Below are 21,952 nucleotides of genomic sequence, written 5' to 3' on the forward strand. Positions count from 1 at the left end.
CTAGGAAGGAGGAAAGATAGGAGCCATTGAAAGCACAGTAGAGAGCGACTACAGTCAGATGTTGGTTCTGATTCGCACGCGGAGGACAGGAATGAAGGGATGGAACCGTGAGCACCTGGCCATGCTCGTTGGATGAGAGCAAGGGAGGAACGAGGAACCTGTGCAGCGTAACACGTGGAGGGGCAGGAGGGTAAAAATTTGAGTGAAAATCGAGTCCAAATCCCGGGACTTGCTGTGTCCTGCCGCTTGCCGCTTGCCGCTTCGACTGCGGAGGAATGAATCGAGCTTTGCCCTTGACTGACGGCGGAGCACGGCTCGACGGGTGAGGTTTGTGCGACGCTGCTGAGCTGATGGCAGTAGTAGTACCGAGTAGTGAAAAATGATGGCACAGGAGGCGTGATAGAGCTCCGAAAATTCATTGGTCTCCGCAGTTGATTTTTCGACTCCCAGTCCGATTGGCGCATCCTGACCGCCTTCCCCTGGCCGTTTGACCGCCAGACGCGACACTATGACGAAGAAGCCTAGTGAGCCCCAGCTGTAGCGAGGCTTGCCATGTGCATTCGAAACACTGGGGGAGTTTAGAGGCTCTCTGCTTGTTCGATCATAGTATAGAGTCAGAGAGACCAAAAGAGTGAGCGAGCGCCAGCAAAACTCCCTTCCCTCGCCTGCAGTGGTCTGTTCTGCTGTATATCTGTACATGCGCAATTTTTAGGAATATCTCACAACGCCGCATATGCTTGGAGACCCTAGAACTCACAGCCTTCTGCCATCATCATCAAAAAGGACGAGTGAGCCGCTTGACCTTCGTGTCTCATGACATATTTTATCCCTTCCCGTGCGTCCCCTAACGCCCCATGCAGCATCAGAAATTCATCACCACGAAACGGGCAACAAGCTTTTCCCAAAAAGAAAACAAGTCCTTCACCGCCCGCTGTGTGTGGTTCCGCTGTCTTGCATCATGATCGCATCGTCGTCGTCGTGATGCAGTGTCACACTGTTGAATTCCAGGAAAGGATCCGCAATCTCGCCTCCTGGAGTCGCCAGGGATGAATCTAGCGGCACGCCCTTGAGCCGACTTGCGGGCCCTCCGATGTCGACGCTACCGCTATCCTTTACCGTCCTGAAGTTAACTGTGTCGAAGGCCTTGCCTTGGTGAGGGATCATAGGCGGCTTCATATGGCGGAGAAGAGCCCAAGTTATCGACCGGAAAAAAGGATGGTTTTTGACGTCTGACGCGCCTGCCCGAGAACCCAAACGTTTGACCTCGTCTTTGATCAAAAGCTTTCGAATGAGCGACTTGCAGAGGCTGAGAAGGTCAGCAAAAGGCCCCGAGTCTCGTTCAGATAATAATACTACTCACTTGCTGACTTGTGTGGCGTGTGAATGGTCCGGGAACGGGACTTCGTCCCTAAGAATGTTTGCAAAAGTCGCGTTTCGGTTTTTACCTTTGAATGGGGTCGTTCCAAACAGCATCTCATAGATCAGGATACCCAAAGTCCACCAGTCAACCGCACTGGTATGTCCATTGCCTTTGATCACTTCGGGAGCAATATACTCCTCCGTGCCGACAAAGGAATTCGTACGGAAGTCGGCGATGCAGGACTTGGTATCAACCAGAGGGTACCCAGTGGGGTTCGATGCATTGCGAGTGCCCAAGATCATGGTCGGCGCACCACCGGAATCCGACTGTTTGGACAAATCAAAGTCTGACAACATGATATGTCCTGACTGATGAAGGAGGATATCTAGGACAAAGTCAGCAGCAGAGAGCATCACGGGGCTCGAAAGCACTCACTTTCTGGCTTCAAATCACGGTAGATGAAGCCCATCAAGTGCAGATATTCCAGCGCGGCTGTGACTTCTGCAGCATAGAACCGGGCATCTTCTTCGCCGACACATTTGTTCGGACGCGTTTGTAGTGCCCTGAAAAACTCACCTCCGCTGCAATACTCCATACACAGGTAAAGATGATCCTCGGACTGAAAAGAATGATATAGGGTAACAATGAAAGGATGATTGCTCGTGGCCAAGATCTCTTGTTCGGCCAATGCTCTCTTGATCTTGTTGCGCTTTATCATTTCCTTTTTGCTGAGAACTGGGAGAAGTCAGGTCCGTCGTTTGCGGAACTATAGATTTGGCGAGACCAACCTTTCATGGCATATAACCGATTCGATTTCTTTTCACGCACGAGGTACACCTTGCCAACATCACCCTTGCCGATCAATTTGATCTTGTCGAAACTGTGCGGGCCCACTTCCACATTACGGACTTTGATCGAATTGGAGCTGTAGGTCCTTCGAAAAGCGACGGATTGGCGGATTTGTCCGGGCAGAGGGATTTTACCAGGTTTAGGCGGGAGGCTCTGAGTGCTTGCATCCTCTTGAGGGATCATGCCCAATTTGGGTGATGAGCCATTGATCACCGCTAGAGGCTCTTTTCCCAGTTCTGCTGTCGATGGACGCTCCGGAGTCGACTTGTTCCCGCTGAAAAGGCCTTGTGCATTTGGGGCAGACGCCACTCTTCTCAATTTCCGAGCCAGTTCTTCCTTGCCAGCCGTGACCGCCTTTTCTTCCACCGCCGTACCGTTCACATGAACTTTCGGTGTATCCGGAGGGGAAGGGGGAACACTGCCCTCATTGTGGTGGCGCAGGGCAGGAGGTCCTTGATGGACAAAGTAGGGGTTGGCATGAGCTGTGGGAGAGGCGATAGCATCATCGAGGGGGTGTCCTTCACTGGCAATAGTGGTCGATCTATTTCTGTTCAAGCCGGGCAGGAATCTGGACTGCTTGACGGGTTTGGAGTCGGTCTTGGGAGTGGGCACACCATCTGAGCCTATCGAAGTCTGACTACCACCACTGTTAATACGGAAGAAGTTTTTCAGCTTTGTCGTTGTCGGAGTGTGAGCACCAGAGCCGGGTTCGCCGTTCAGATGCTTCTTGGAGGAGAAGGACAGGGAGGAAAAATTGCGTTTCTCGGTGGCGGCGGCCATGATGCTGCAGGGTGCCAATTCAATGGATCCACAGAATCAGAGTATCAAAGGAGTCGACCCCTCTGTGCTAGGGAGAGCGAAGTGAAGTGGGAGGAGAGAGGTTTCGTGCAGTTCAGACAGAGGAATGGGGCGAACAGAGAGCGGAGTTGGGGCGCTCTCTGATGAGGTGAAGTTCGGATAGGATGTTTTTGGTGGTGGTACGGGGGACGGACAAGGGACGAACGAGGGAGGATCGGCTGCGGGCAGGGGCTGGTGGGCTATCGGTGGTGCGCCATGTCAGGGTTCTGTCCTCCAGATGAAGATGGACGATGCTTGCCCAAGGACACGAAGATGTTGGTTTACCGGCCACTGCAGTAAAACGATTCAAGTCCCCAGTCGGAAAGGGGGGGTTGAGCTGCGGTATTACTTCCTTTGTGGAAAAGGGAAGTAAGAACTGAAAGATAAAATGGGGGAATGGGGGGTTGAATTGATATGGGTCTAGTCGGTTGCACTTTTGTTTGAAGTGTGGAAGGTACCGCAGGCGCAGGCGGGAGGTAGGAGAAAGGGCTTCTTGGGCGTAGTGGGCGTAGTGGGCGTAGTGGTGGTTTGTCTGGCACTCGAAGCTCCCGAGCTCCCTACCTAGGAGGCGGCGAGGCGGTAGCACGGTAGGACGGTATGAGTATCTCGCCCACAGTGGATGGTGGGATTTGGGGTCGCATTCGTAGTCGCAGTCACGCCCGCTCTCGCTACTCTCTCGCTCGGTACAAACGGGCTCTGCCTCTTCTCTTTCTCAAACCTTGACTATCTTGTACCTTATGGCCAAACCTTATGTCTCCAATTCTCCAGGCGAAGGGGACAATAAATCCAATCAAAGGCTCCAAACACTCGTGATATACGGAGCACCTACCTAGGCACAAGCACGGTAGTAGTGAAGGCCTGGTGCCCTGGGGTCTGTCTCTCTGTCTCAGGGCTGAAGGGCTAGACACAACCTCTTGCGACTGTATGGACACATGATGGAATCCCTCGTCCAGCATCTCCATTCCATCTCCACGAGGTTCCATCGCCCTGCCGTGTTTCGCTTGGTCTGGCCTGGCCTTGGATCATAATGTCTCGAATCGGAAGTCTTCATCCACCTTCATCGTCACCGTGCATATGCATATCAACTCCTGCTCCTGCCTCTCCCACGGTTGATTTCTCAGCACGAGAATTTTCCACGTTGCCACCAAAAACCACCACCACTACCACCAATTGGCTAATCCCAGTTGCCCATGATGCTATCGCAAGTCTCTTGTCTGAGCTGGAACGTCGGATCTTCCAATTCCACCAACCACGCTGGCTATGCAGCAACATCCATTCCCTCAGGAATCAGGGAGTCGACAGGTTAAAAGTGACATGTTATTCAGCCTTATTCGTATGTGCAGATATCCTGCTGGTATTTCCTAGCCACTGTCTGTATCTTCTCACTGTTTTGCCTTCCAATGTTGCGCCATACTTGAATACACGTGAATGTCGTTCACTTGTTCCCAGGTCGCTTGTCACCCGATTGACCCCAGGGCACCATTCCACAATGTTCCCATTATCATAACCAGGTCGAGCCCAATGACAACTTTGGTCTTCTCTTTTGTCTTGCAATATTCGGTGACACGATACAACCAACCGTTGTTAGGTCCCAAGCAATGTCACCCAATTGACATGTCCAATTCCAGCGTTATCATACACTCCTGAAGAGAAATAGCCGTGGTATTCAATCCGACTCCTGCCACCCAATTTGCAGGGTCCCTTTCACTCTCTGTCTCGTGTTCTCACATTTCCTCCTTTTTAGCCATTCGGCCCAGAAACCCATCTTCGCTCTCCATGGCGATGCCACGAGCCCCTCGAGGGTAGGACTCATAAAACCCCTCCGAAGTTGGGATCGCACCTGGTGTCAGATATGGAGTGGCGGTTTTGCTAGCCGCGGAGAGCAGCGACTTCGCCGAGAGTTTGTGGCCATCGTTGGCGCCGTCCAACGAGTGTGGAAGGCGGCCCATAGCGTGAACATTTTGGATAGAGACGGACGAAAAGCCTTTGTTGTTCAGAGCCTCAGATCCTGTCACTCGGCCGTTTCTCAAATGCTCGGTCGAGACCCACCCGCTTCTGTCTTCTCCTCGCAACCAAATCGATGGTGAAGATGCCGAAGATTGCTTAAGGATAGGCAGGCTTGGTTCCGAACCAGTGGATGGCTCAACCGTTGATCTGTACCCTTTGCGAACAAATCCAGGAAGGAAGTTCTGGGTGCTGGACGCTGTCAGTTTCGATTTCCAAGGCACCAGAGACACCTTGAAGGAGCACGTACCTGTTTGCATCCTTTGCCATACACTGATGATCGGTGCTGTTCCCATTTGACGCTTGAGGGCTGTGGCTCAAGAATTCGCCTCTGGTGTTCTCTTTCGTTTGACTTTCGTTGCTATGAGACAAGAGTTAGCGCAATCATTCTCTCAGTCCGGCTGCCGAAGAACCAACCTTTCAAATTCAAGAGCCTTGAACTCAAGGGTGTCAACGATGCTGGAAACATCCCCACAAGGTCGTCCTTCCACGAATTTCCACATCTCCTTCGTCACGGTGGGCTTCTTTGTCCAGTAGCGCTTTTCGAAATCGTCCATCTCGAATGATGGTGGACGCTGTAAGCCACGGCCCCGAACCTCGGTAATAGTACCATCAGGCATTCGCACCTTGCTGGTGACCCCCGAAGGAAGTCGCATGGCGTCGAGTTGGAGCTCATAGCAATGTTCCACGGTCGGCGGAGCACGACCGGGTTTTGTTGGCAGCCACTCCTCACTCTCTGAGCAGATTTCATGCATCTCATGGGCCTCTTGCATTCCACGTGGATTTTCCTGAGGACTGATTGACTGGGAGCTTGGTCCTGGAGTAACAATGAGCGCATTCTCACTGGAGCCCAATGGAGAAATGCTGGATTCGCGGGCGAGTCTTTCCAACATCTGACTCTGTTGGCGTCGGATCTCAGGTGGTGGTGAACCGATACGGAGGCCCCATTCATCGACCTCGATTGACTCATTTTTTGATCCAGCTCCACCGTCGGCATCCTTCTTTGGACTTGGTGATTCCTTGGGAGGTGGCACAATTGGAATGGGACGACGAGTACTCCTTACATCAAACTTGGGCCTCTCAACCTCGAACTGCATGGTCTGGGGTCCCGATCCAGTGCCCATGCTATTGGCTAATGTCTCGGGAGAAGGATGAGTCGTCAGCGGAACGTATGTAGCAGCTCTCACATTGAGAGTGCTGCTTGGCTGATAAGTGGAGGTTTTCGCAAGCCCTTTCGGGTCAAGCCCCAGCTTCTGTGACCAGTAGGTCATCAGGCGTTTGGCTTCTGCCCGCAACTGGACAATTGCAAGGCGGTGATCGGTAACGTGTGGATCGTGCTCCGTCATAGCGCGGTGACGGTCAATGGCTTTGAGTTGCCGGTCAAACTCCTCAAAGTTTGCAGTGCTTTCAGAAAGCATTTCTCGAGCATGTGCGTCTTCTCGAGGTTGAGGGTCGGTAGGAGTGGTGGTGATACCACACGAAGGTGGGAGCCCTAGTATCTGGGAGCTGGGGACATAAGGCATTGGAAAGGCTAAGCCGAATGGATTGCTGAAGCCAGCCAGGGGCACTGCACCGCCCGGGTACATTTGAGGATTCTGCACAAAGTACCCATCTCCTGGAACCGCTGCATAGTAAGGCGCTGATGTCACAGCTTGCAGATAATTTGGCTGGTGGGGAGCACCGTCATAAGCAAAGACATTGTTTGGAGGCAGAATATTGAAGTCGGCGGCTGTTGTGGTCTCGCAAGCATCCGCAACTCCTCCGTGGCCGGGCACATAAGAGTGTGGCTGTAGCTGGGGTTGAGGGATGTTGTTGTCCGTTACAGCTTCTTTCGCCTGGGTCTGAGCAGTAGCACTCGGCTTGTCGACCTCACTAACTTCATCAGGTGTGTTGTTCTTGCGATCTGCTTCTGTGCCTTGGTTGGCTTGCGCTAGGGAGAAGACAGGGGGACGTGAACGCTGTTCCATCGGGACGATCCGGCCTCCAGCAGTGACTCGTTGGTGGGTAGGAGAAGAATGTTTCTTGAGAAATCGAGCAAAGCCTTCGTCTTGCTGCGCACGGCTTTCAGAAGGTGGGACGGTGGGCTGTCGCTCGGGTGCGTTGACCATGCGATTACCTCGATAGATGATGACCTCTTCCTGAGAGCTGCTAGACTCCTGGGACCAGCCACGAGGCCGGTCACTCGAAGCCCGTCGGGTGGACATCACGCAGGCGCCTAGTGGAGGGACGACTCCAGCTGGACAGAAGTTAGCATTGTCTAGACTTGCGCTGGGTGAGGCACATGGGCACTCACCCCGAGCTGCGTCGTATGTGAATTTGGAAAGATCAAAATGAGCTGGCCTGGATTGAGGCGCCAGTTCAAGCAAACGTGATACAGTGTATCTGCGCTGTCGACGGGCTGGACTATTTGTTTTTTGGTTAGTCATATTGACTCTATGTCGTGTTCAAGCACAAGTGAGAGCGCAGTTCAATAGCCAAGGAGAGACCAAAAGCAATCACCGCCGCAAGAGATTGAGACAACAGCAGAGCCGTCAAGGGAGAAGGGAAACATGGACAGGCAAAAGTGAGGGTGATATGTGCCGGATAACTTGGAGTCCGCAGCATGACCAGGAGCGCACAGGCAGCCGCTTCCTCTTTGGCCCAAATGAAAGATCAAAACGCAGCGTGAAGGAAGGCGCGAAGCAAACAAGGGATATACTCACCAGGCAAGTTTGACCTTTCAGCCAGTCAGGCGTGGAGGGTGTCTAAGATGGAGAGATGATGTCGCGTTCGGCTGACAGTCTTGCACAGTGGTTAGAGATGCAGAAGAAGAAAAGCAGACATTGAGAGCAAGATTGGAAAAGGGCTCAGAAAGGTTTTGAAAAAGAGAAAAATTCACACAAGGAAAGTAGTGAATTTCAGGCACGAGTCTTCACTGGTGTGCTTCGTTCGCAATCAGCCATTTGTTTACATTGTTTCAGTGTGATATTAGGGGTGTGGCAGAACCAAGTCCGAAAAGTACTCCAGCACCGGCAATCCTTAATCATAAGTCATCATACATGGTTGTGTGGTGCAACTGGGGGCGTGAAGGGATTGATAGGCAGGTCATCTTCTTCGTAGCTTGGTCGTCGCGGTCGGATATCAGCTGGGCTGAGGACGCGCCCTTGTGCCTCTTCAGCCTTTGCTTGATCCCTGAGTTCCCAGCTTCCAACGCGTTCATGGCCTCTTACGGGTGCCGGATAGGCTGGATCTTCGCTCGTCACAATAACTGCACCAGCACCGCCCTTCGAAAGGGTAAGATCCTGGTCACTGGCAAGCTTCTTCCCACCTTTGAATCCTCCCAACTCGGACCTGCGTTTGTTGTGGACGCGATGTAATCTCACACCACCAAGCAACATCATCAGGCCAAACAAAAGAGCGGCCACTGCCAGTGTGACAACGGCCCCAATGACACCGGCAACGACTGGGGACAAGCCATGGCGGCTAGGAGAGAACCCAGTGGTTGGGTTGAGATTCCCATCGGTTCCTGTGAACGCCGGGCAGAACACACTGAAGCTATTGCAGGTTGTGCACCAGTCCTCCACATTGAAAATCATAAACTTCTCCAGGCCCGCAATAAAGTCTACTAGAGTGATGCTGTCCTGGCTGGGGCTCAGCCCAAAGAGAGGATATTCCACCAGCGACGAATCGGGCCCTGTCCCATTCTGGTAGAGGAATCTGACAAAGATGTCCGACGTTTCTGGATAGGTGTCGACGTCTTCAGCCCGCAGAGTGTAGAGCTCGAAAATAAAGCTGGCACCTGGCTCAGGGACATTGTAAAATGCTGCATTCTGAGGCGAGACCAACTGGGCTAGAGCTGCGAATGCGACCATGGGCTCGAAGCTCCCGAAGAAGAGTGTCATCTTGTCTGAAGCGCCTTGAGTGTTGATGGTCGTGTAGAAGGCTTGAAGGATCCGTGTGGCCAGTGTACGACCGCCTATTGCTCGGATATGGTCACCAGGAGTAGATCCTGAAGCCTCAACATCGGCATTCAGTGCAAAGACCCAGTCATCAGACAAGATCTTTGCTCCGGTCAGGTCTTCGGCCGACAAGAGCTGTGCCGCACTTGTGTTGTGTATCGACGCGTAGTTGAGGTAATCATAGATGTAATACGCATCATAGTAGCCGACAGACGCGTCTGAAAAGACTCCGTTCAAGAAGTCTGGCTGCAGGCTTGCATAAAACTGCGCGGTACTGTTCTCAATGCTCTCGAAAGTTTCAGTCCCGTAGTAGTCATTGGTTGAGGCTACATATGCTGGGCAATTGCTCATCCCACCGACCCAGATCGAGTTGAGATCATTGCTTGAAACAGAGTTGATATTCGGATACTGATAGCCGTTTAGTGGAGCCACCAGATTCGATCCATTTTGAATAGTACTTTGACCAGCAATGTACGTGTAGTTGGACGACGTCTGCAACGGCGGATACAACCCTTGAAGGAATGCTTGAGCTGAAGCAAAGACATATTGATCATCGGTCGACACAATGGTCAATTGGTCGTATTCGAGCTGGTATGATGCGATGCCCGAGATTGTCGTTGGCTCGGCCGCGCCATCGACTGGCACCAGATATCTCTGGCGAATTGTGTCGCCGGCCTCGAAAAGTTGCTGAGCACCTAGAGGTGTCAAAGTGGGCGAGATGGGAAGCACAAACGGGGTTCTATCGCCATATCTGTTCCATGTCAGCGCACAGTCTCATATCCTCTAGCGTAGGTAATATGTCTTACCTGGTATAGATGAAAGTGCTTAAGATCTGCTCGTTGAGAGTAGTCTGGGCGGTAGCGGTCCAGCGCAAGGCGAGGAGATACAAACTGAAGGCATTGAGGGTGAACCTTGCACCCATCTTTGCTAAAGGATCTAATCCAACATGCAACAATCGCGATGAGGATTGGTGACCAGCACTCACCGAGAAGCTGAGAAGCAGAAAACAGTCAGAAACAGCTGCGGGGTGCCGCCAGCATTAATGAGGTGATTGAGCATGAGGCTGCAGGACGGAGAGCTCCAATCCCACGACCAACTCATGACAACATTGGCCCTGGGGAGCTCGTGAAAGCAAGCTCCAACAAGGCAGGCTTACTCATTACAGGGTAGAGTCTCATGATCACAGCCGACTTCTCGTAGCTCACATGGAACTGGGAGGGATAGCCGGGACGAGAGCTTCGATAGCAGCTGTTCCGGAAGTGGGGTTGTTGGCGGGATTGCAGATTTCATTCGCTGAGCGTAAGCTGGAGAGCTGCGGCAGGCCAACAAGCCTGATACCTAGTAGCTCCGCTTGCTGGCCATGCCGCTTGGGCGCCGCTTGCCTAGCGATGGTTGCGGGTCATCAGCGATCTCTGCAAGGCCCCGAATAGGGTGGAGGGGCAGAGAGGGCATCTAACAGGTAATTGGATTGGACTCCTGTCTGGGCAGTAATGGTCAAGAGAGAAGGAGGATGTTCGCAGCGCACCTTGGACAGAGTACACAGGGGTTTCTCTGCTTGTACTTCGTAGGTACAGCTGGACACAGGTTGACATCGATGAGTGTCCCAAGTTCACTGTCCCCGTACAAGTGGGAGGAGAAAAGAGACTGAAATGCCGATAACGATAACGGAAGCTCTCGGCGGCCCCCAGATTCTTACCTGGCGACCTGGCAGTACCAGACGGGCAGGCACCTAGAGGAAATCCTGGAGGCTGGGAACGTGGCATTCATTACCTGGAGGTTACCACCTAGTGAGCCAACTAGGCGCTATCGTTGCTCGACCGGTAGGAAAAGGCACCCTCCTCGACCTTAAGCCGTCCCTAAAGGATGTCGGGTTACAACTTACAACCCCTCATTGGACCCACCGAGCCACCACCTCCGTCACTGTCCGATCTGCCGCCCACGCCGCCCACACTCACTGGGCACCACCGCACAAGTTGCAGTTCCAATAATGATTTTGAACTTCATGCCAAAACTTTTCCTGTTATCAGCACGTGATGTCGATTTCTCGCACCCATGCGTCCAACTCCCTAGAGGCAGGGTGGCCCAAAGAGGCCTCACATAAACAATGGCACGACCCTCTTCAGCCGAGCAACCTATGCAGACTTCCAAAGGAGAATCTATACCCCGCCATGATGCAGGTGAGTGTTCTTTCTTGCCTAATGGTGCGTCTGGACCCAATGTGACTGTCCCTCAGATCGACCTAGAAACCCTGCAGCCTCTCGGTCTCCCCTGGCAACTCCAGATGTCGACGGCAATCCGCGAAGCCCCAAGCGGCGACGACTTTCCACAGATGAAGAGCAGCAGATAATCAAAAATGAGGTCGATCGGGGTGTTCCTGGAGGATCTCCTGTGTCTGCAAAATCTACAACCACACGGGGGGTTCAAGATGGAGAACCTGACACAAACCTTCCGCAGCCACGACTTCCTTCCTCGGATGGGGCTCAGGAGACCGTCAAGTCTGTCGTCAAGATAGAAGGCTCTGAGATGCAGGCTGGAACTTTAAAACCCGCGACAACAACCGGTGTCCAAAATGGAAACAACGCGACAAGACCTCCACAGCAACAGTCTCCTGCAGCAAATACCCGCCTGGATAACTTGCCCGTCCTCGACAAGCAGTCGTCACAACTCCTGACCTTTTTGTCTCGGCTGACGCCGGCCGAAGCAATGGGTCTCTCGAGCACGCCGAGTGCCCCAAGCACCAAAGAATATGCTGCGTTGCGCGCTTCATTTGATCGGACCCGGAGGCTCCTCAGTCCCGGATGGCCATTCCTGTCGCCACATGAACTGGCACTGCGTGAGAGTCATCACATCGAGATCATCCGCAAGGCTAATCAGGCAATCTTCATGTCCAGCATTTTCACAGGGGAGATAGGTCTTCGGGACATGGACCGTAGCTTTCTTGCAGTGTTCGTGCCCGAAAATGGAAAATTGTTGAAAGCGCAGGCTTCTATGTACCTCGAATTGAAGACCCAGGGCTTCATTACAGCCTGGAGAACAGGCGCTGCTCCGCCCAACGTTGTTATGGCCGACCTCTTCGGACCTGACCTGGACAAGGCTCTATTGGCAAGAAGGCCCGGGACCACCGGTCTGGCTCCCACAGAGCAGGAGTTCCTCATCAGGCTTTCATCCCGTCGCGAAATTCTGCAAAACCACGTTAAGAACAACACTCTCGATCAGCTCCCTTTGAAGTACAAATGGGAGGATTTTAGCCGAGAAGTGTCCTCCTACCTAATCAAGCACATCGAAAACTCATCCAATCCTGGTGATGGTCTATCCAACGAAGCCACCGACCCAACAAGGAGCCTCCATCGGGGTCAGATGGAAGGGCAATTCTCCATCCACGGCCCGCCCCTACCAGTTTCATCGGCCGACTCCATTCTTTCGTCGAGATCTCCGGCCAGGCTTGCTACCGAGCTGCCAGATGAGGGCGACTTTGTTGCGCAAGCGGCGAGGGCTGCAGAGATTGCACTTCGAAGTACCTTGGGCTTATCATATTCGGACAAGATCCCCGAGGGACCCCCGTCGACAACTCCAACAGTACAACACAACACATCCACCACCCGTCCACAGGCACAACCTTCCGAAACCCGCGACCCAAACTTGGATACCACCTCATCTAAATCACCTGCAATCGACCAAAAGCCGTCTTCCGAGGAAATCCCTCATGCGTCTCAGACTGCTCCCACGTCAGTCCTCTACGAACGAGCCCGGCTGGCCGCCACAAAGGTCTCATTTGCTTTTGAGAGGAAGTCGCTGGGCCCAAGTCCGAGGCGTGCGTGGACTACGGAGGAAGAGAATGCTCTCATGACTGGACTGGACCAAGTCAAAGGGCCTCATTGGAGTCAAATTCTAGCCATGTATGGGCCTGGAGGCACGATTAGCGAAGCCCTGAAAGACCGAAATCAGGTGCAGCTCAAGGACAAGGCGCGGAATCTGAAGTTGTTCTTCCTGAAAGCCGGCATCGAGGTACCCTATTATCTCAAATACGTGACGGGTGAATTGAAGACGCGTGCCCCAAACCAAGCCCTGCGGCAAGAAGCCAAGGAGCGGGACAAGCTTCTGGTAGAAGGGGATGACGCTGGGTTAGATGAGTTGACAGCCGAAATTGAGGGCGAGGAACAGCTTGGGGAGGACGTATTTGACTCTATGTTCAGTCAGGAGTCATCTCTCACCAACGAAGCCGAGCAAAGCACCCCCGCAGACGAATCCAAGAAGCCTTTTGAACCAAGCATGGCGGATGTCGAGGCTATCATAGCCAAAGCAAGTGCACAGACGTCGCAGTCCATTGGGTCGAGATAGTTATGAATCAGAATCTAAAATGGGGGAGAGAAAACTTCTATTGAGAATATTAGCACGATTATCTACCCAAATTAACTATTTCCAGTCAGCTTGATGTATCAGGCGTACTCGATATCTTTGCTCGTGACTGTGTAAAAGAAGGACAGTGATGCCTTCCCTTCTTCCCACGACACAATTGTCGCAAGGCTGAGGCGCCAACAAGGTCAAACCTCGGCCCAACTTCGACCGATAATAATGCATCGGGAATCTGCCCTTCCAACGCCTGCGAAGAGTCTGGGCCTTTGATCTTGCATGCAAGCGAACATCAGCATAAACCCCCCATTACGACGTGCGTTTGTGTCCCAGTCCGTAAACACCATACGAGTACAGCAACATTACGTTCTCCGGTCCTTATTTATTTCAAGTCTCAGATGATAAAACAGCCATGTCATCCCCAGGCGAAGCACCAGCAGGCGATACCGCCTCACGCGAAATTGACGTCGACGCCGAAATGGAAGATGCCACAACCCAAGATGCGCCAGCCAGACAGGAGGAGAATGTTGACCATGATATGACAACGCAGACGGAGACACAACAGCCTGGCGCGACAGCGACAACGGCGTCGGGCCTACCGCATCACAATCGCAAGGATGTGACGTTGCGCGAGTTTCTGAGCAAAATGGATGATTATGCGCCAATCGTACGTTCAAATGAACATCTACTTTCCCCCTTCCCAGTCCTTCGATCTACAGTCCACCTCCTCTCTGGCTCGTTGCTGACTTTTGCTTCTCCCTTTCTGTTCCCATCTAGATCCCCGACGCGGTAACAGCTCACTACCTCACACTCTCGGGCCTGCCACCCCCGTCCCCATCCGACCCAACAGGAGCCAGCACCAACACCACCCCTCTCCCGCTTGCTCGGCTCCTCGCTCTCGCGACCCAGAAATTTGTCGCCGACATCGCCGCCGACGCCTACCAATACTCGCGCATCCGCAGTTCGAATAACGCTCTAAGCGGCTCGGGTCCGGGCATGGGCATTGGCGGGGGTGGAGCGTCGTCGTTTGGTGCAGCTGGCGCCGCAGGCGGATCTGGAGGGGCCGGCGCCGGGGCTGGAGGCGCTGGTGGGAAGAATCAGCAGAATACCACGTTGGGGGTGCAGAGGAGCGGCTATGGCGGTGGAGGGCAAGGCGGAAGCGCTCAGGGCAAGACCGTCTTGACAATGGAGGACTTGGGCATGGCAGTACAGGAGTATGGCATCAACGTCAAAAGAGGCGAGTTCTACAGATAATGAATGCGAGCGGCAAAGGCTCGCACCGGGGATTTGGGTATCTTTTCATAGGCGGTTTGTGGGCGTGCATAGCGTTTGGGAGTCAAAACTCAAGGTCCTGGAAGTGACATGCAGTTCCACCAAGACCGGCTGGTCAATGATTGAATTGATTTGCAGAACCCAAGGGTATATTCATCCGAGCTTCTCATCATGGCGCCGACATGAGCGCGCATGATCGACCAAGCAAGATCACAGATTTCAATGAACCAAAAGTGTACCGAGGACCTCGTACACGCTGTACGCTTCCCAGACGACTCTCCTCCATAACAGATGTTTCTAATTGATCCGCTTGCAGGGGGAATCGTGTCCATCTGGCATCTTTCCCGTTTTCTGCTCCCTGGCTTTGAGAGAACATGTGGGAGAATATCTTCGGCGGCCGGTCATGTCGTAGTCGTCGACTTTGTAGGGCTCAATGCAGGAAAATTTCTTCTGTCTTCGACTCATTTACTTGTTCTTGCTCATCTTATAAGTAAAACGTTTTCTCGTTCTAGCTTCCCAGTTAGCCACCGATTCTCCCACCATTCTCTTTTCCTCGTCGCTGAAGCTCAGGGTGTTGTCTTTCTCCATTCGCTGTCAGGGAACTTACGGCACAAATTCGCCCAGCTTCCTCCCCACCATTTCCTCGGTGATGTACACATCTTGATATATCTTGCCGTTGTGCACGGCGAACTTGAGGCCGACGAAATTCGGCAGGATCGTGGCGGACCGTGCTTGGGTTTTTATGGTTGGGGGTGTTTTGCCATGGACGACGGTGGGAAGCTCGGGGAAGACGAGGTTTGGTCCTGTACACACATATGTTTAAGCAACGGGGTTCAGGTTGTAGACATTCACCTAGACAGTGGATGGGTGGTTTTCCTCTTACCTTTCCAAACGGACCGCTTAAGGAGCTGCAACGTTGCGCGCATCGTTACCGCAAAAGCATGGCCAAATCGCCTTGACTGGAATCGGTTACACCGAGAATCAAATCAAATGAAAAAGGGTTCTTGAATGATCAATCTAGACGAGGAGAATAAATTTGCGAGCACAGACCCAATGGACAAAGTCAAACGGGTGATGGAGGCTCGTGGCTCTCTTTGGCTTTCAAGGTTCCCGAGAGAACGCTGCCAAATCCCCATAAAAATCTCTCTCCACATGCGCATCCTAATCTGGATCTCGGACTCGCGATTCGGATTCAGTGGTCGAGCCCTCTTGGTCAGGAGTTAATTTTGCGACTCTTGGGGTCGCCTTACCCTGCTTTCCTCCCTTTTCGCTATTTTATGAACCAATTTTGTGCTCCTTTATTTCTCCAAGTAGGACATTGTCATGACCGTACAATAGCGAGACGCATCCCCTCTAACTTTTGCCACGAACACCGATTCCGCAACATCTACTCTTTGAAACAACCCTTCTGAACTCGTCGGCAGCCCGCGAACCTACATTGCAGCTCCTACTTGGCTAGTACATCTACTTCATCATGGCGCAAAGCGCGGTGGGATCATATTCGAATCCTCTCAAGAAATTCAAGTATGATGCGCATATCCTCAGCAGATATCAGTGGCGCGGTGCTTGGGGCTGACAAGATCTCTACAGGCTTGTATTCTTGGGTGAACAGAGTGGTATGTGCCAATATCTCGGAAAGACCAGCTAGCTAGAGAATGTCATGCTCACACAATATTGCCATGAAACAGTTGGCAAGACTTCACTAATAACCCGGTTCATGTACGACTCCTTCGACACGACGTACCAGGCTACCATCGGCATCGACTTCCTCTCCAAAACCATGTACCTCGAAGATCGCACCGTCCGCCTACAGCTCTGGGACACGGCCGGGCAAGAGCGTTTTCGCTCCCTGATCCCCTCCTACATACGTGACTCGTCCGTCGCCGTCGTGGTCTACGACATCTCCTCTCGCAAAACCTTCGAGCAAACACGGAAATGGATTGACGATGTGAGAGGCGAGAGAGGAAACGATGTGATTGTGGTCCTTGTCGGGAACAAGACAGATCTGGGCGATTCGAAGAGGGAGGTCACCACGCAACAAGGAGAAGAGGAGGCCAAGAGAGCCGGCGCCATCTTTATGGAGACCAGTGCCAAGTTGGGCCACAACGTCAAGGCGCTCTTTAGGAGAATAGCGCAGGCCCTGCCAGGGATGGAAGGGGAAGGGGAACAGCAGCCGAATCCCCAGAGTAAGTACATTCCCAAAAAGTCTTGTTCGGAAGGGAGACAAGGCACTGACGGCCCGCGCGCTTGCCACAGTGATCGATGTGTCAATCAACAACCAGAAACCAGCCGAGGATGGATGCGCTTGTTGATCGCCGATTGGGATTCTGAATTCGAATCCAAGCTACAGCTCCTTCTACCGGCGGGATTCGCGGGCTCAAAATGTTGGATTACCATGTGAGAGAGCCCAGATCGAGTCATGGCCCGTAACAGAGCTTGCCATGGTGTTTTTTTGGGAAGCTTGAAAGAGGACGATGAGATGCCAGTGGGACATTGCATGGGAGGCATGCATTGGTGTCCTGTATATGTGGGCCATGTGTATAGTGCGATTGCCTCCGTGGATCAAGATCTATGGATGGTGTCGCACGGACTCCGAGTGTGTGTGACAGATACCGAAATGAGGGCTTTTCAGCATAGCATGGCGTTTTTGGCTGTTTTTACTTCCCACAACATGAGAAGGAAGAGCAGAGCCCAGGGAACTCGACACTCTTGATCGAGTTAGCTGGCTTATGCTTGCTTGTGCATTGGAAGGGAAGGGAGACGGTATTGTGTAAAAAGGGCATAGGACATTCCGTCGTTCAATCGTTAATCATCAACCCGTCATAGTCGTCCAGTGTTCTCGTACCTATGTAAGGCGGGACTTATTCCTCTTTGGAACCACGATGCAATCTTGGGTGCTCAGATCCTCCAGCCCTCTGGTATATCTTCCTCCGCATACGAAAGAGGCGTACCTGCGTGGAAAGAGGGCGTTTGTCCTTGACAATGGGGCCCAATCATCCCCACTACCGACCCTATATACCGCTCTTCTCGCTCGGTTCCGAGATTTCACACTACTACTCCTCCTCCTCCTCTTCTTTCTCATCTCGTCTCCTTAGTTTCGGGCCATGCCATCTGTGGATAAAGCACCTACGGCCCCTCAAATGGAGCAAATGATATCGTCCCACCACGCATTCATCACCACCGAGCACAGAACAACCTTTTCCGTTCGTGGGCGAGGCTGTGGGCGACTTCCATACCCATGGACATCAACGGTAGAAAGGCTAACCGTATACGGCAGGTATCGCTAGCGCGGCCCCAGGGCCACCAGAGGGCTCCTTCAGCATCTCGGCCTCGGGTGAACTTGCTACTGAATAGACCCATCGTGGAGCGTTGACACTGGAATTGGGGGTACTTCTGTCTGAACGGCGGATATGCTGCGCTGTGTCGGCCCCGGCAGAGGCTGGTTGTTGTGATGGCGCCTAGATATCCCTATCGCTGGGGGGCTGTGATGAAGAAGACCTTTCCCGCGGGAAGGAGTTCATATGAGGTACAGCGCTACGGACGTACAGCGGTATGTATATATAGGACTCAACGAGTGCTTTAGGGTGTTGTGAGCCTGTTGTATGGGATATATAAGAATCAAAGTGAAGCCAGCTAGCCATCCATCTACAGACCACAGTTCTTTCGATCCTCCCATCCGATTACCCTCAGCCAAGTTCATTCACTCCAAAACCTTGACGTTTCTGCCTTTTCAAATGAAGCTCTCTCCTTACAGTTCGGCGCTTGTCCTCCTCGTCTCCTACTATGGGAGACTGACTTCCTGTCAAACTCCGCCGGGCTTCTCCCCCAGTACCAACAAGGCCCTGTACGTCTCCTTCGACAATGTGGAAATCACGCCAGGAAAGCGTTATCCCCTTGATGGTGGGTCTTACCCGCTCCCCCGACGGTGACGTTTGTGCTGTGATAGCTGATCCTCTTATTGTTGGGAATCAGACACGGCGGTCTCTCCCAGCATCGCTTTCCCCGGCTGTGGTCCTCCGCAAGACACCCATCTTGTCCTGATGGTCGATCTGGATGCCCCTGATGGTGCCGCGAACAACCGCAGCCTGGCCCCTCTCCTGCACTGGCTGCAGCAATCCATCCCAGCGAGGCTTCCGGCCATCTCGAGCAACTACTCTGTCGCCGCTGCCGCCCCCATCGCACCATACGCTATGCCTCAACCACCTCCAGGATCCGGGCTGCATCGATATGTCATTCTTGCGTTCGACCAACCCCAGAAGACATTCAGTGTGCCGGCCAATTTTTCACAATTCAACAACGAGAATCGTTTCAACTTTGATGTGGCCGAGTTTGCGGAAGAGGCGAAGTTGACTGTTGCAGGAGCGACTTGGTTCGTGACACAGAATACCACACAAGCTTAGGCTGAAAAGGAGTCTCGACAGCCGCCTCGTGGGGTTGGTAGTTTGTTCTTCAATTTGACCTGCGTTGCAAGCTCGATTTGGCGCATATTCGCACAGGCTCTGGGCGTTGATGAGTTCACGTTTGCCTTGTCAAGATAGTCTTAATAAGATCACATACCTGGCCATTCACAAAAATCCTCCATGACTGTTGGGATCGAAATCAGTCACAGGTGCCGCACATATTGCGGAACTCGCGGATCCTTTCAATGGCTGCCAGGCTTAGACCCGCCAGAGGAGTCTTCCCAAGCCACTGAATGAGGAGATTGTCGGCTCGTGCTCGCTGAGCAGACACCGGACTATGCATGGCAACCAGAGTTAGTGGGAGGTACATACGCAGCCAAGCGCAGCGAATCTGGTGTCTGGCCAGGCAGGTAGCAGCCTGCAAGATCGTACTGCAATGAGACTTCAATAATTCACCGACCACACCACCAAAATTCGTGTTAGAAGTTAAAAGGACAAGCATCCTCAGAGAGCTCAGAGTCGCCAGGGTTATCGCTGCGATAGCATCGTGGTACTCCATTTCAGTATCCTTCATCCATGGGACAGTGCCGACCATAGTCAAAATATCGGCTTCCTGAGCTTTGCAGATTGTCACGACTTTTGACATAAACCCATCTTCAACCTGCTGCATCACGAAAGCCGTTTTGTGGAATTTGCTTGCATAGAGCTTGCTCAGATCAACGAGCAGATTAGCGAGTGGGTCGATTTGTGAGATATGTTCTGATGTCTGTCCCAAGGTAGAGCCGTCGGATAGAGCGTAACCAGCAATCAATCTGAAGGCCTAGGCAGATGGTGAGCACCAATGGTATTCGGATTTGTCAAACACTCACAATCTGGTATTGGATGTGCAACTCAATACCGTCCAGGATGGCATTGTAATTTTCTTGCTCCCTTGCAGTTTCCAGCAATTTCCGCGCGGCATTGAGATGCTCCTCGTAAGCATGGCTCGTGGTTGTGGACACGGCCTCAAAAAAAGACATGATGATGGAAGTACCGAGCATAGACAGCATTGACAAGTCTGCCTTCTGTGCTAGGGTTTTTGCATGCAGAGCAAGAGCACGTCCATAGTCGGAACGAGCCTTGGCCGCCGCTGACCAGTTTTGCTCTGCCTGGGCACAGAACGCTAATGCGGTCGCTCTTAAAGCAAGACTGAATGCCGGTCTGCCATTCTGCTCGGGTACATCGTTGAGTGCAGACAACCATGATCTTGTGGTCATACCTGTACCGAAGGAGGTACACGATGAGACAAAATGACCGACAAAGGCTTCTGAGTCGATCAATTCCGATGAAACGTGTTTGGTCAGACACTTTTCGGCGTCCAACCGACTTGCTTTGGCAGCATATTGATCGCTGATAAGTTGGGTTTGGTTGACAAAGATTGGTCCTCTATGCGGTCCTGGGCATGACTGGTTTGCTCGAAGACACTGCTGGCATTCCGGTAGAGTAAAATCGCACTTTCGGCGCTTTTGGCGGCATGTCTGACATGCGCGGTTGCGTGGAGGCATGGGCAGTGTTGGACGACGAGGACGGCTGGTAGTTGAAAGGCTTGGAGAGTGGTGTTTGCGCCATCAGCACAGTCTGCCACTTGATCTGAAAGTGTCTGGTACTTATTTGGTCCTGGCCAAATTCCCAATGTCAGATTTCTGTTCAAGTCACGCAGTCAGCAGTCATCGAAGGATATAAGTGACTAGCATTGTTTTGGCCTGGCCGTTGCTCGCGTGCGCTAGCGCCAATATATAGAGCAAAATGGGGAAGCCTGGTTGCTATATACACATATACCCATTACCGCCTCTCCTGCTCTGATGCATGTAAAGACGAATATCCCCCTATCTTTCCTTTATCTTTCGCCATAAGCCTTAAGGGACACCAACTTGAATGTGAATCAGGGTCTTGGCACTGATTACGCAGGAATAGAGCCGAAAGGAGAGGGCTGGTACTTCGGAATAGACTGCTCTAGAGAGAAGTAGATCCATAGAACGATATTGCGTATCTATGGATAAGGATGGAATAATGGCTGGGACATTGGTTTTCATCTCGCGTCGCCTAGTTTGAACAGGACAGATAGCCCACGTCACTTCAAAGTGCTGTTTGGTCAATCGGTATCTGTTTTCCGGAAAAGAAGCTCCTGGTCGTGTAGAATAGTACGAGACAGATAGGGCGAGGTGGCTTATATCCATCGGTTGTAGACGTTTTACCGTAAGTCAGTGAGAGGGTGGGTGCATTTCCACTCAATGAAGGCCAGGATTCACGGTCAATGTCGATCTGACCTCCTCCCGCGCCATGATGAGAAGTTTTTCATTGATACATTTGATAGATTCTAGTTGTTATACCTCCAGGGAATGCAGTAGTCCGTACTACCTCTTATCAATCAGGTGTCATTCAATGTACCCGTCGAGCCAAATGTCTCAAATGATGACTCGCAGTGAACGTTTGTTGCGTCAGCCTCGCGGCAGGCATGAAAAAAATTGGGCCGGAAAGAAACAGTTCCAGGTGCCCGAGCCGGGGTTAGGGGACCAATTTCGGGCCCGCGAGCGTCTCCAAGGCGATTCGTTCGGGGAGGACGAAGCTGCTCCAGGGGCCATTCGCCTAGGACATCATCCCCGGCAGCCTGAACACCTGGCACCCACCGAGCCACCTGGCACCCGCTTGATGATGCCCTGAACGAGCAGCTTCCGGGCTTAAGGTTCGGGCCCTAGCCTTGTCGGGCAAGTCCATGACACGTGCCTCGAAAACCGACAGGAATCTCGACATGAAATTCCCTCAAGCACCCGAAAATCGCCATCAACTTCATGTGCATCAGCATCACGACTCCATCATTCGCTCCTTTGCATCTTTGGTTGGTGAAGGGCAGCTCCTGAAGCTCCTAACTATCCCTGCGAGCGACATTGACTAACTGGATTTGT

The 21,952-nt window shown here is 52.5% G+C and overlaps 9 protein-coding genes across 9 annotated transcripts; 4 read left to right on the forward strand and 5 right to left on the reverse strand.

Annotated features, from left to right (window-relative positions):
- Nucleotides 1-921: 921 nt before the first annotated feature.
- Nucleotides 922-2,989, reverse strand: Z520_02765 (serine/threonine-protein kinase nrc-2; the record flags this gene model as incomplete). Its single annotated transcript, XM_016773278.1, has 4 exons — nt 922-1,306; nt 1,361-1,745; nt 1,796-2,095; nt 2,149-2,989. 4 exons carry the CDS (start codon nt 2,987-2,989, stop codon nt 922-924), a joined length of 1,911 nt encoding a protein of 636 aa, XP_016635335.1.
- Nucleotides 2,990-4,770: 1,781 nt separating this feature from the next.
- On the reverse strand, nt 4,771-7,476 carry Z520_02766 (uncharacterized protein; the record flags this gene model as incomplete). The annotated part of the gene is made up of 4 exons (XM_016773279.1): nt 4,771-5,242; nt 5,301-5,411; nt 5,468-7,286; nt 7,344-7,476. 4 exons carry the CDS (start codon nt 7,474-7,476, stop codon nt 4,771-4,773), a joined length of 2,535 nt encoding a protein of 844 aa, XP_016635336.1.
- A 606-nt stretch (nt 7,477-8,082) lies between these two features.
- Nucleotides 8,083-9,910, reverse strand: Z520_02767 (uncharacterized protein; the record flags this gene model as incomplete). The annotated part of the gene is made up of 2 exons (XM_016773280.1): nt 8,083-9,739; nt 9,795-9,910. The coding sequence occupies 2 exons, from the start codon at nt 9,908-9,910 to the stop codon at nt 8,083-8,085; spliced, it is 1,773 nt and encodes a 590-aa protein (XP_016635337.1).
- Nucleotides 9,911-11,092: 1,182 nt separating this feature from the next.
- Nucleotides 11,093-13,326, forward strand: Z520_02768 (uncharacterized protein; the record flags this gene model as incomplete). Its single annotated transcript, XM_016773281.1, has 2 exons — nt 11,093-11,165; nt 11,222-13,326. The coding sequence occupies 2 exons, from the start codon at nt 11,093-11,095 to the stop codon at nt 13,324-13,326; spliced, it is 2,178 nt and encodes a 725-aa protein (XP_016635338.1).
- A 424-nt stretch (nt 13,327-13,750) lies between these two features.
- Z520_02769 (uncharacterized protein) lies at nt 13,751-14,592 on the forward strand (the record flags this gene model as incomplete). Its single annotated transcript, XM_016773282.1, has 2 exons — nt 13,751-14,005; nt 14,116-14,592. The coding sequence occupies 2 exons, from the start codon at nt 13,751-13,753 to the stop codon at nt 14,590-14,592; spliced, it is 732 nt and encodes a 243-aa protein (XP_016635339.1).
- Nucleotides 14,593-15,075: 483 nt separating this feature from the next.
- On the reverse strand, nt 15,076-15,536 carry Z520_02770 (uncharacterized protein; the record flags this gene model as incomplete). Its single annotated transcript, XM_016773283.1, has 3 exons — nt 15,076-15,118; nt 15,218-15,413; nt 15,494-15,536. 3 exons carry the CDS (start codon nt 15,534-15,536, stop codon nt 15,076-15,078), a joined length of 282 nt encoding a protein of 93 aa, XP_016635340.1.
- Nucleotides 15,537-16,084: 548 nt separating this feature from the next.
- Z520_02771 (uncharacterized protein) lies at nt 16,085-16,922 on the forward strand (the record flags this gene model as incomplete). Its single annotated transcript, XM_016773284.1, has 4 exons — nt 16,085-16,134; nt 16,201-16,226; nt 16,299-16,796; nt 16,867-16,922. 4 exons carry the CDS (start codon nt 16,085-16,087, stop codon nt 16,920-16,922), a joined length of 630 nt encoding a protein of 209 aa, XP_016635341.1.
- Nucleotides 16,923-18,344: 1,422 nt separating this feature from the next.
- On the forward strand, nt 18,345-19,010 carry Z520_02772 (uncharacterized protein; the record flags this gene model as incomplete). Its single annotated transcript, XM_016773285.1, has 2 exons — nt 18,345-18,510; nt 18,583-19,010. The coding sequence occupies 2 exons, from the start codon at nt 18,345-18,347 to the stop codon at nt 19,008-19,010; spliced, it is 594 nt and encodes a 197-aa protein (XP_016635342.1).
- Nucleotides 19,011-19,209: 199 nt separating this feature from the next.
- Nucleotides 19,210-20,554, reverse strand: Z520_02773 (uncharacterized protein; the record flags this gene model as incomplete). Its single annotated transcript, XM_016773286.1, has 2 exons — nt 19,210-19,830; nt 19,880-20,554. The coding sequence occupies 2 exons, from the start codon at nt 20,552-20,554 to the stop codon at nt 19,210-19,212; spliced, it is 1,296 nt and encodes a 431-aa protein (XP_016635343.1).
- Nucleotides 20,555-21,952: the final 1,398 nt, after the last annotated feature.

The sequence above is a fragment of the Fonsecaea multimorphosa genome (assembly GCF_000836435.1).
Source record: "Fonsecaea multimorphosa CBS 102226 unplaced genomic scaffold supercont1.4, whole genome shotgun sequence".
In the NCBI taxonomy this organism is placed as follows: Eukaryota; Fungi; Ascomycota; class Eurotiomycetes; order Chaetothyriales; family Herpotrichiellaceae; genus Fonsecaea; species Fonsecaea multimorphosa.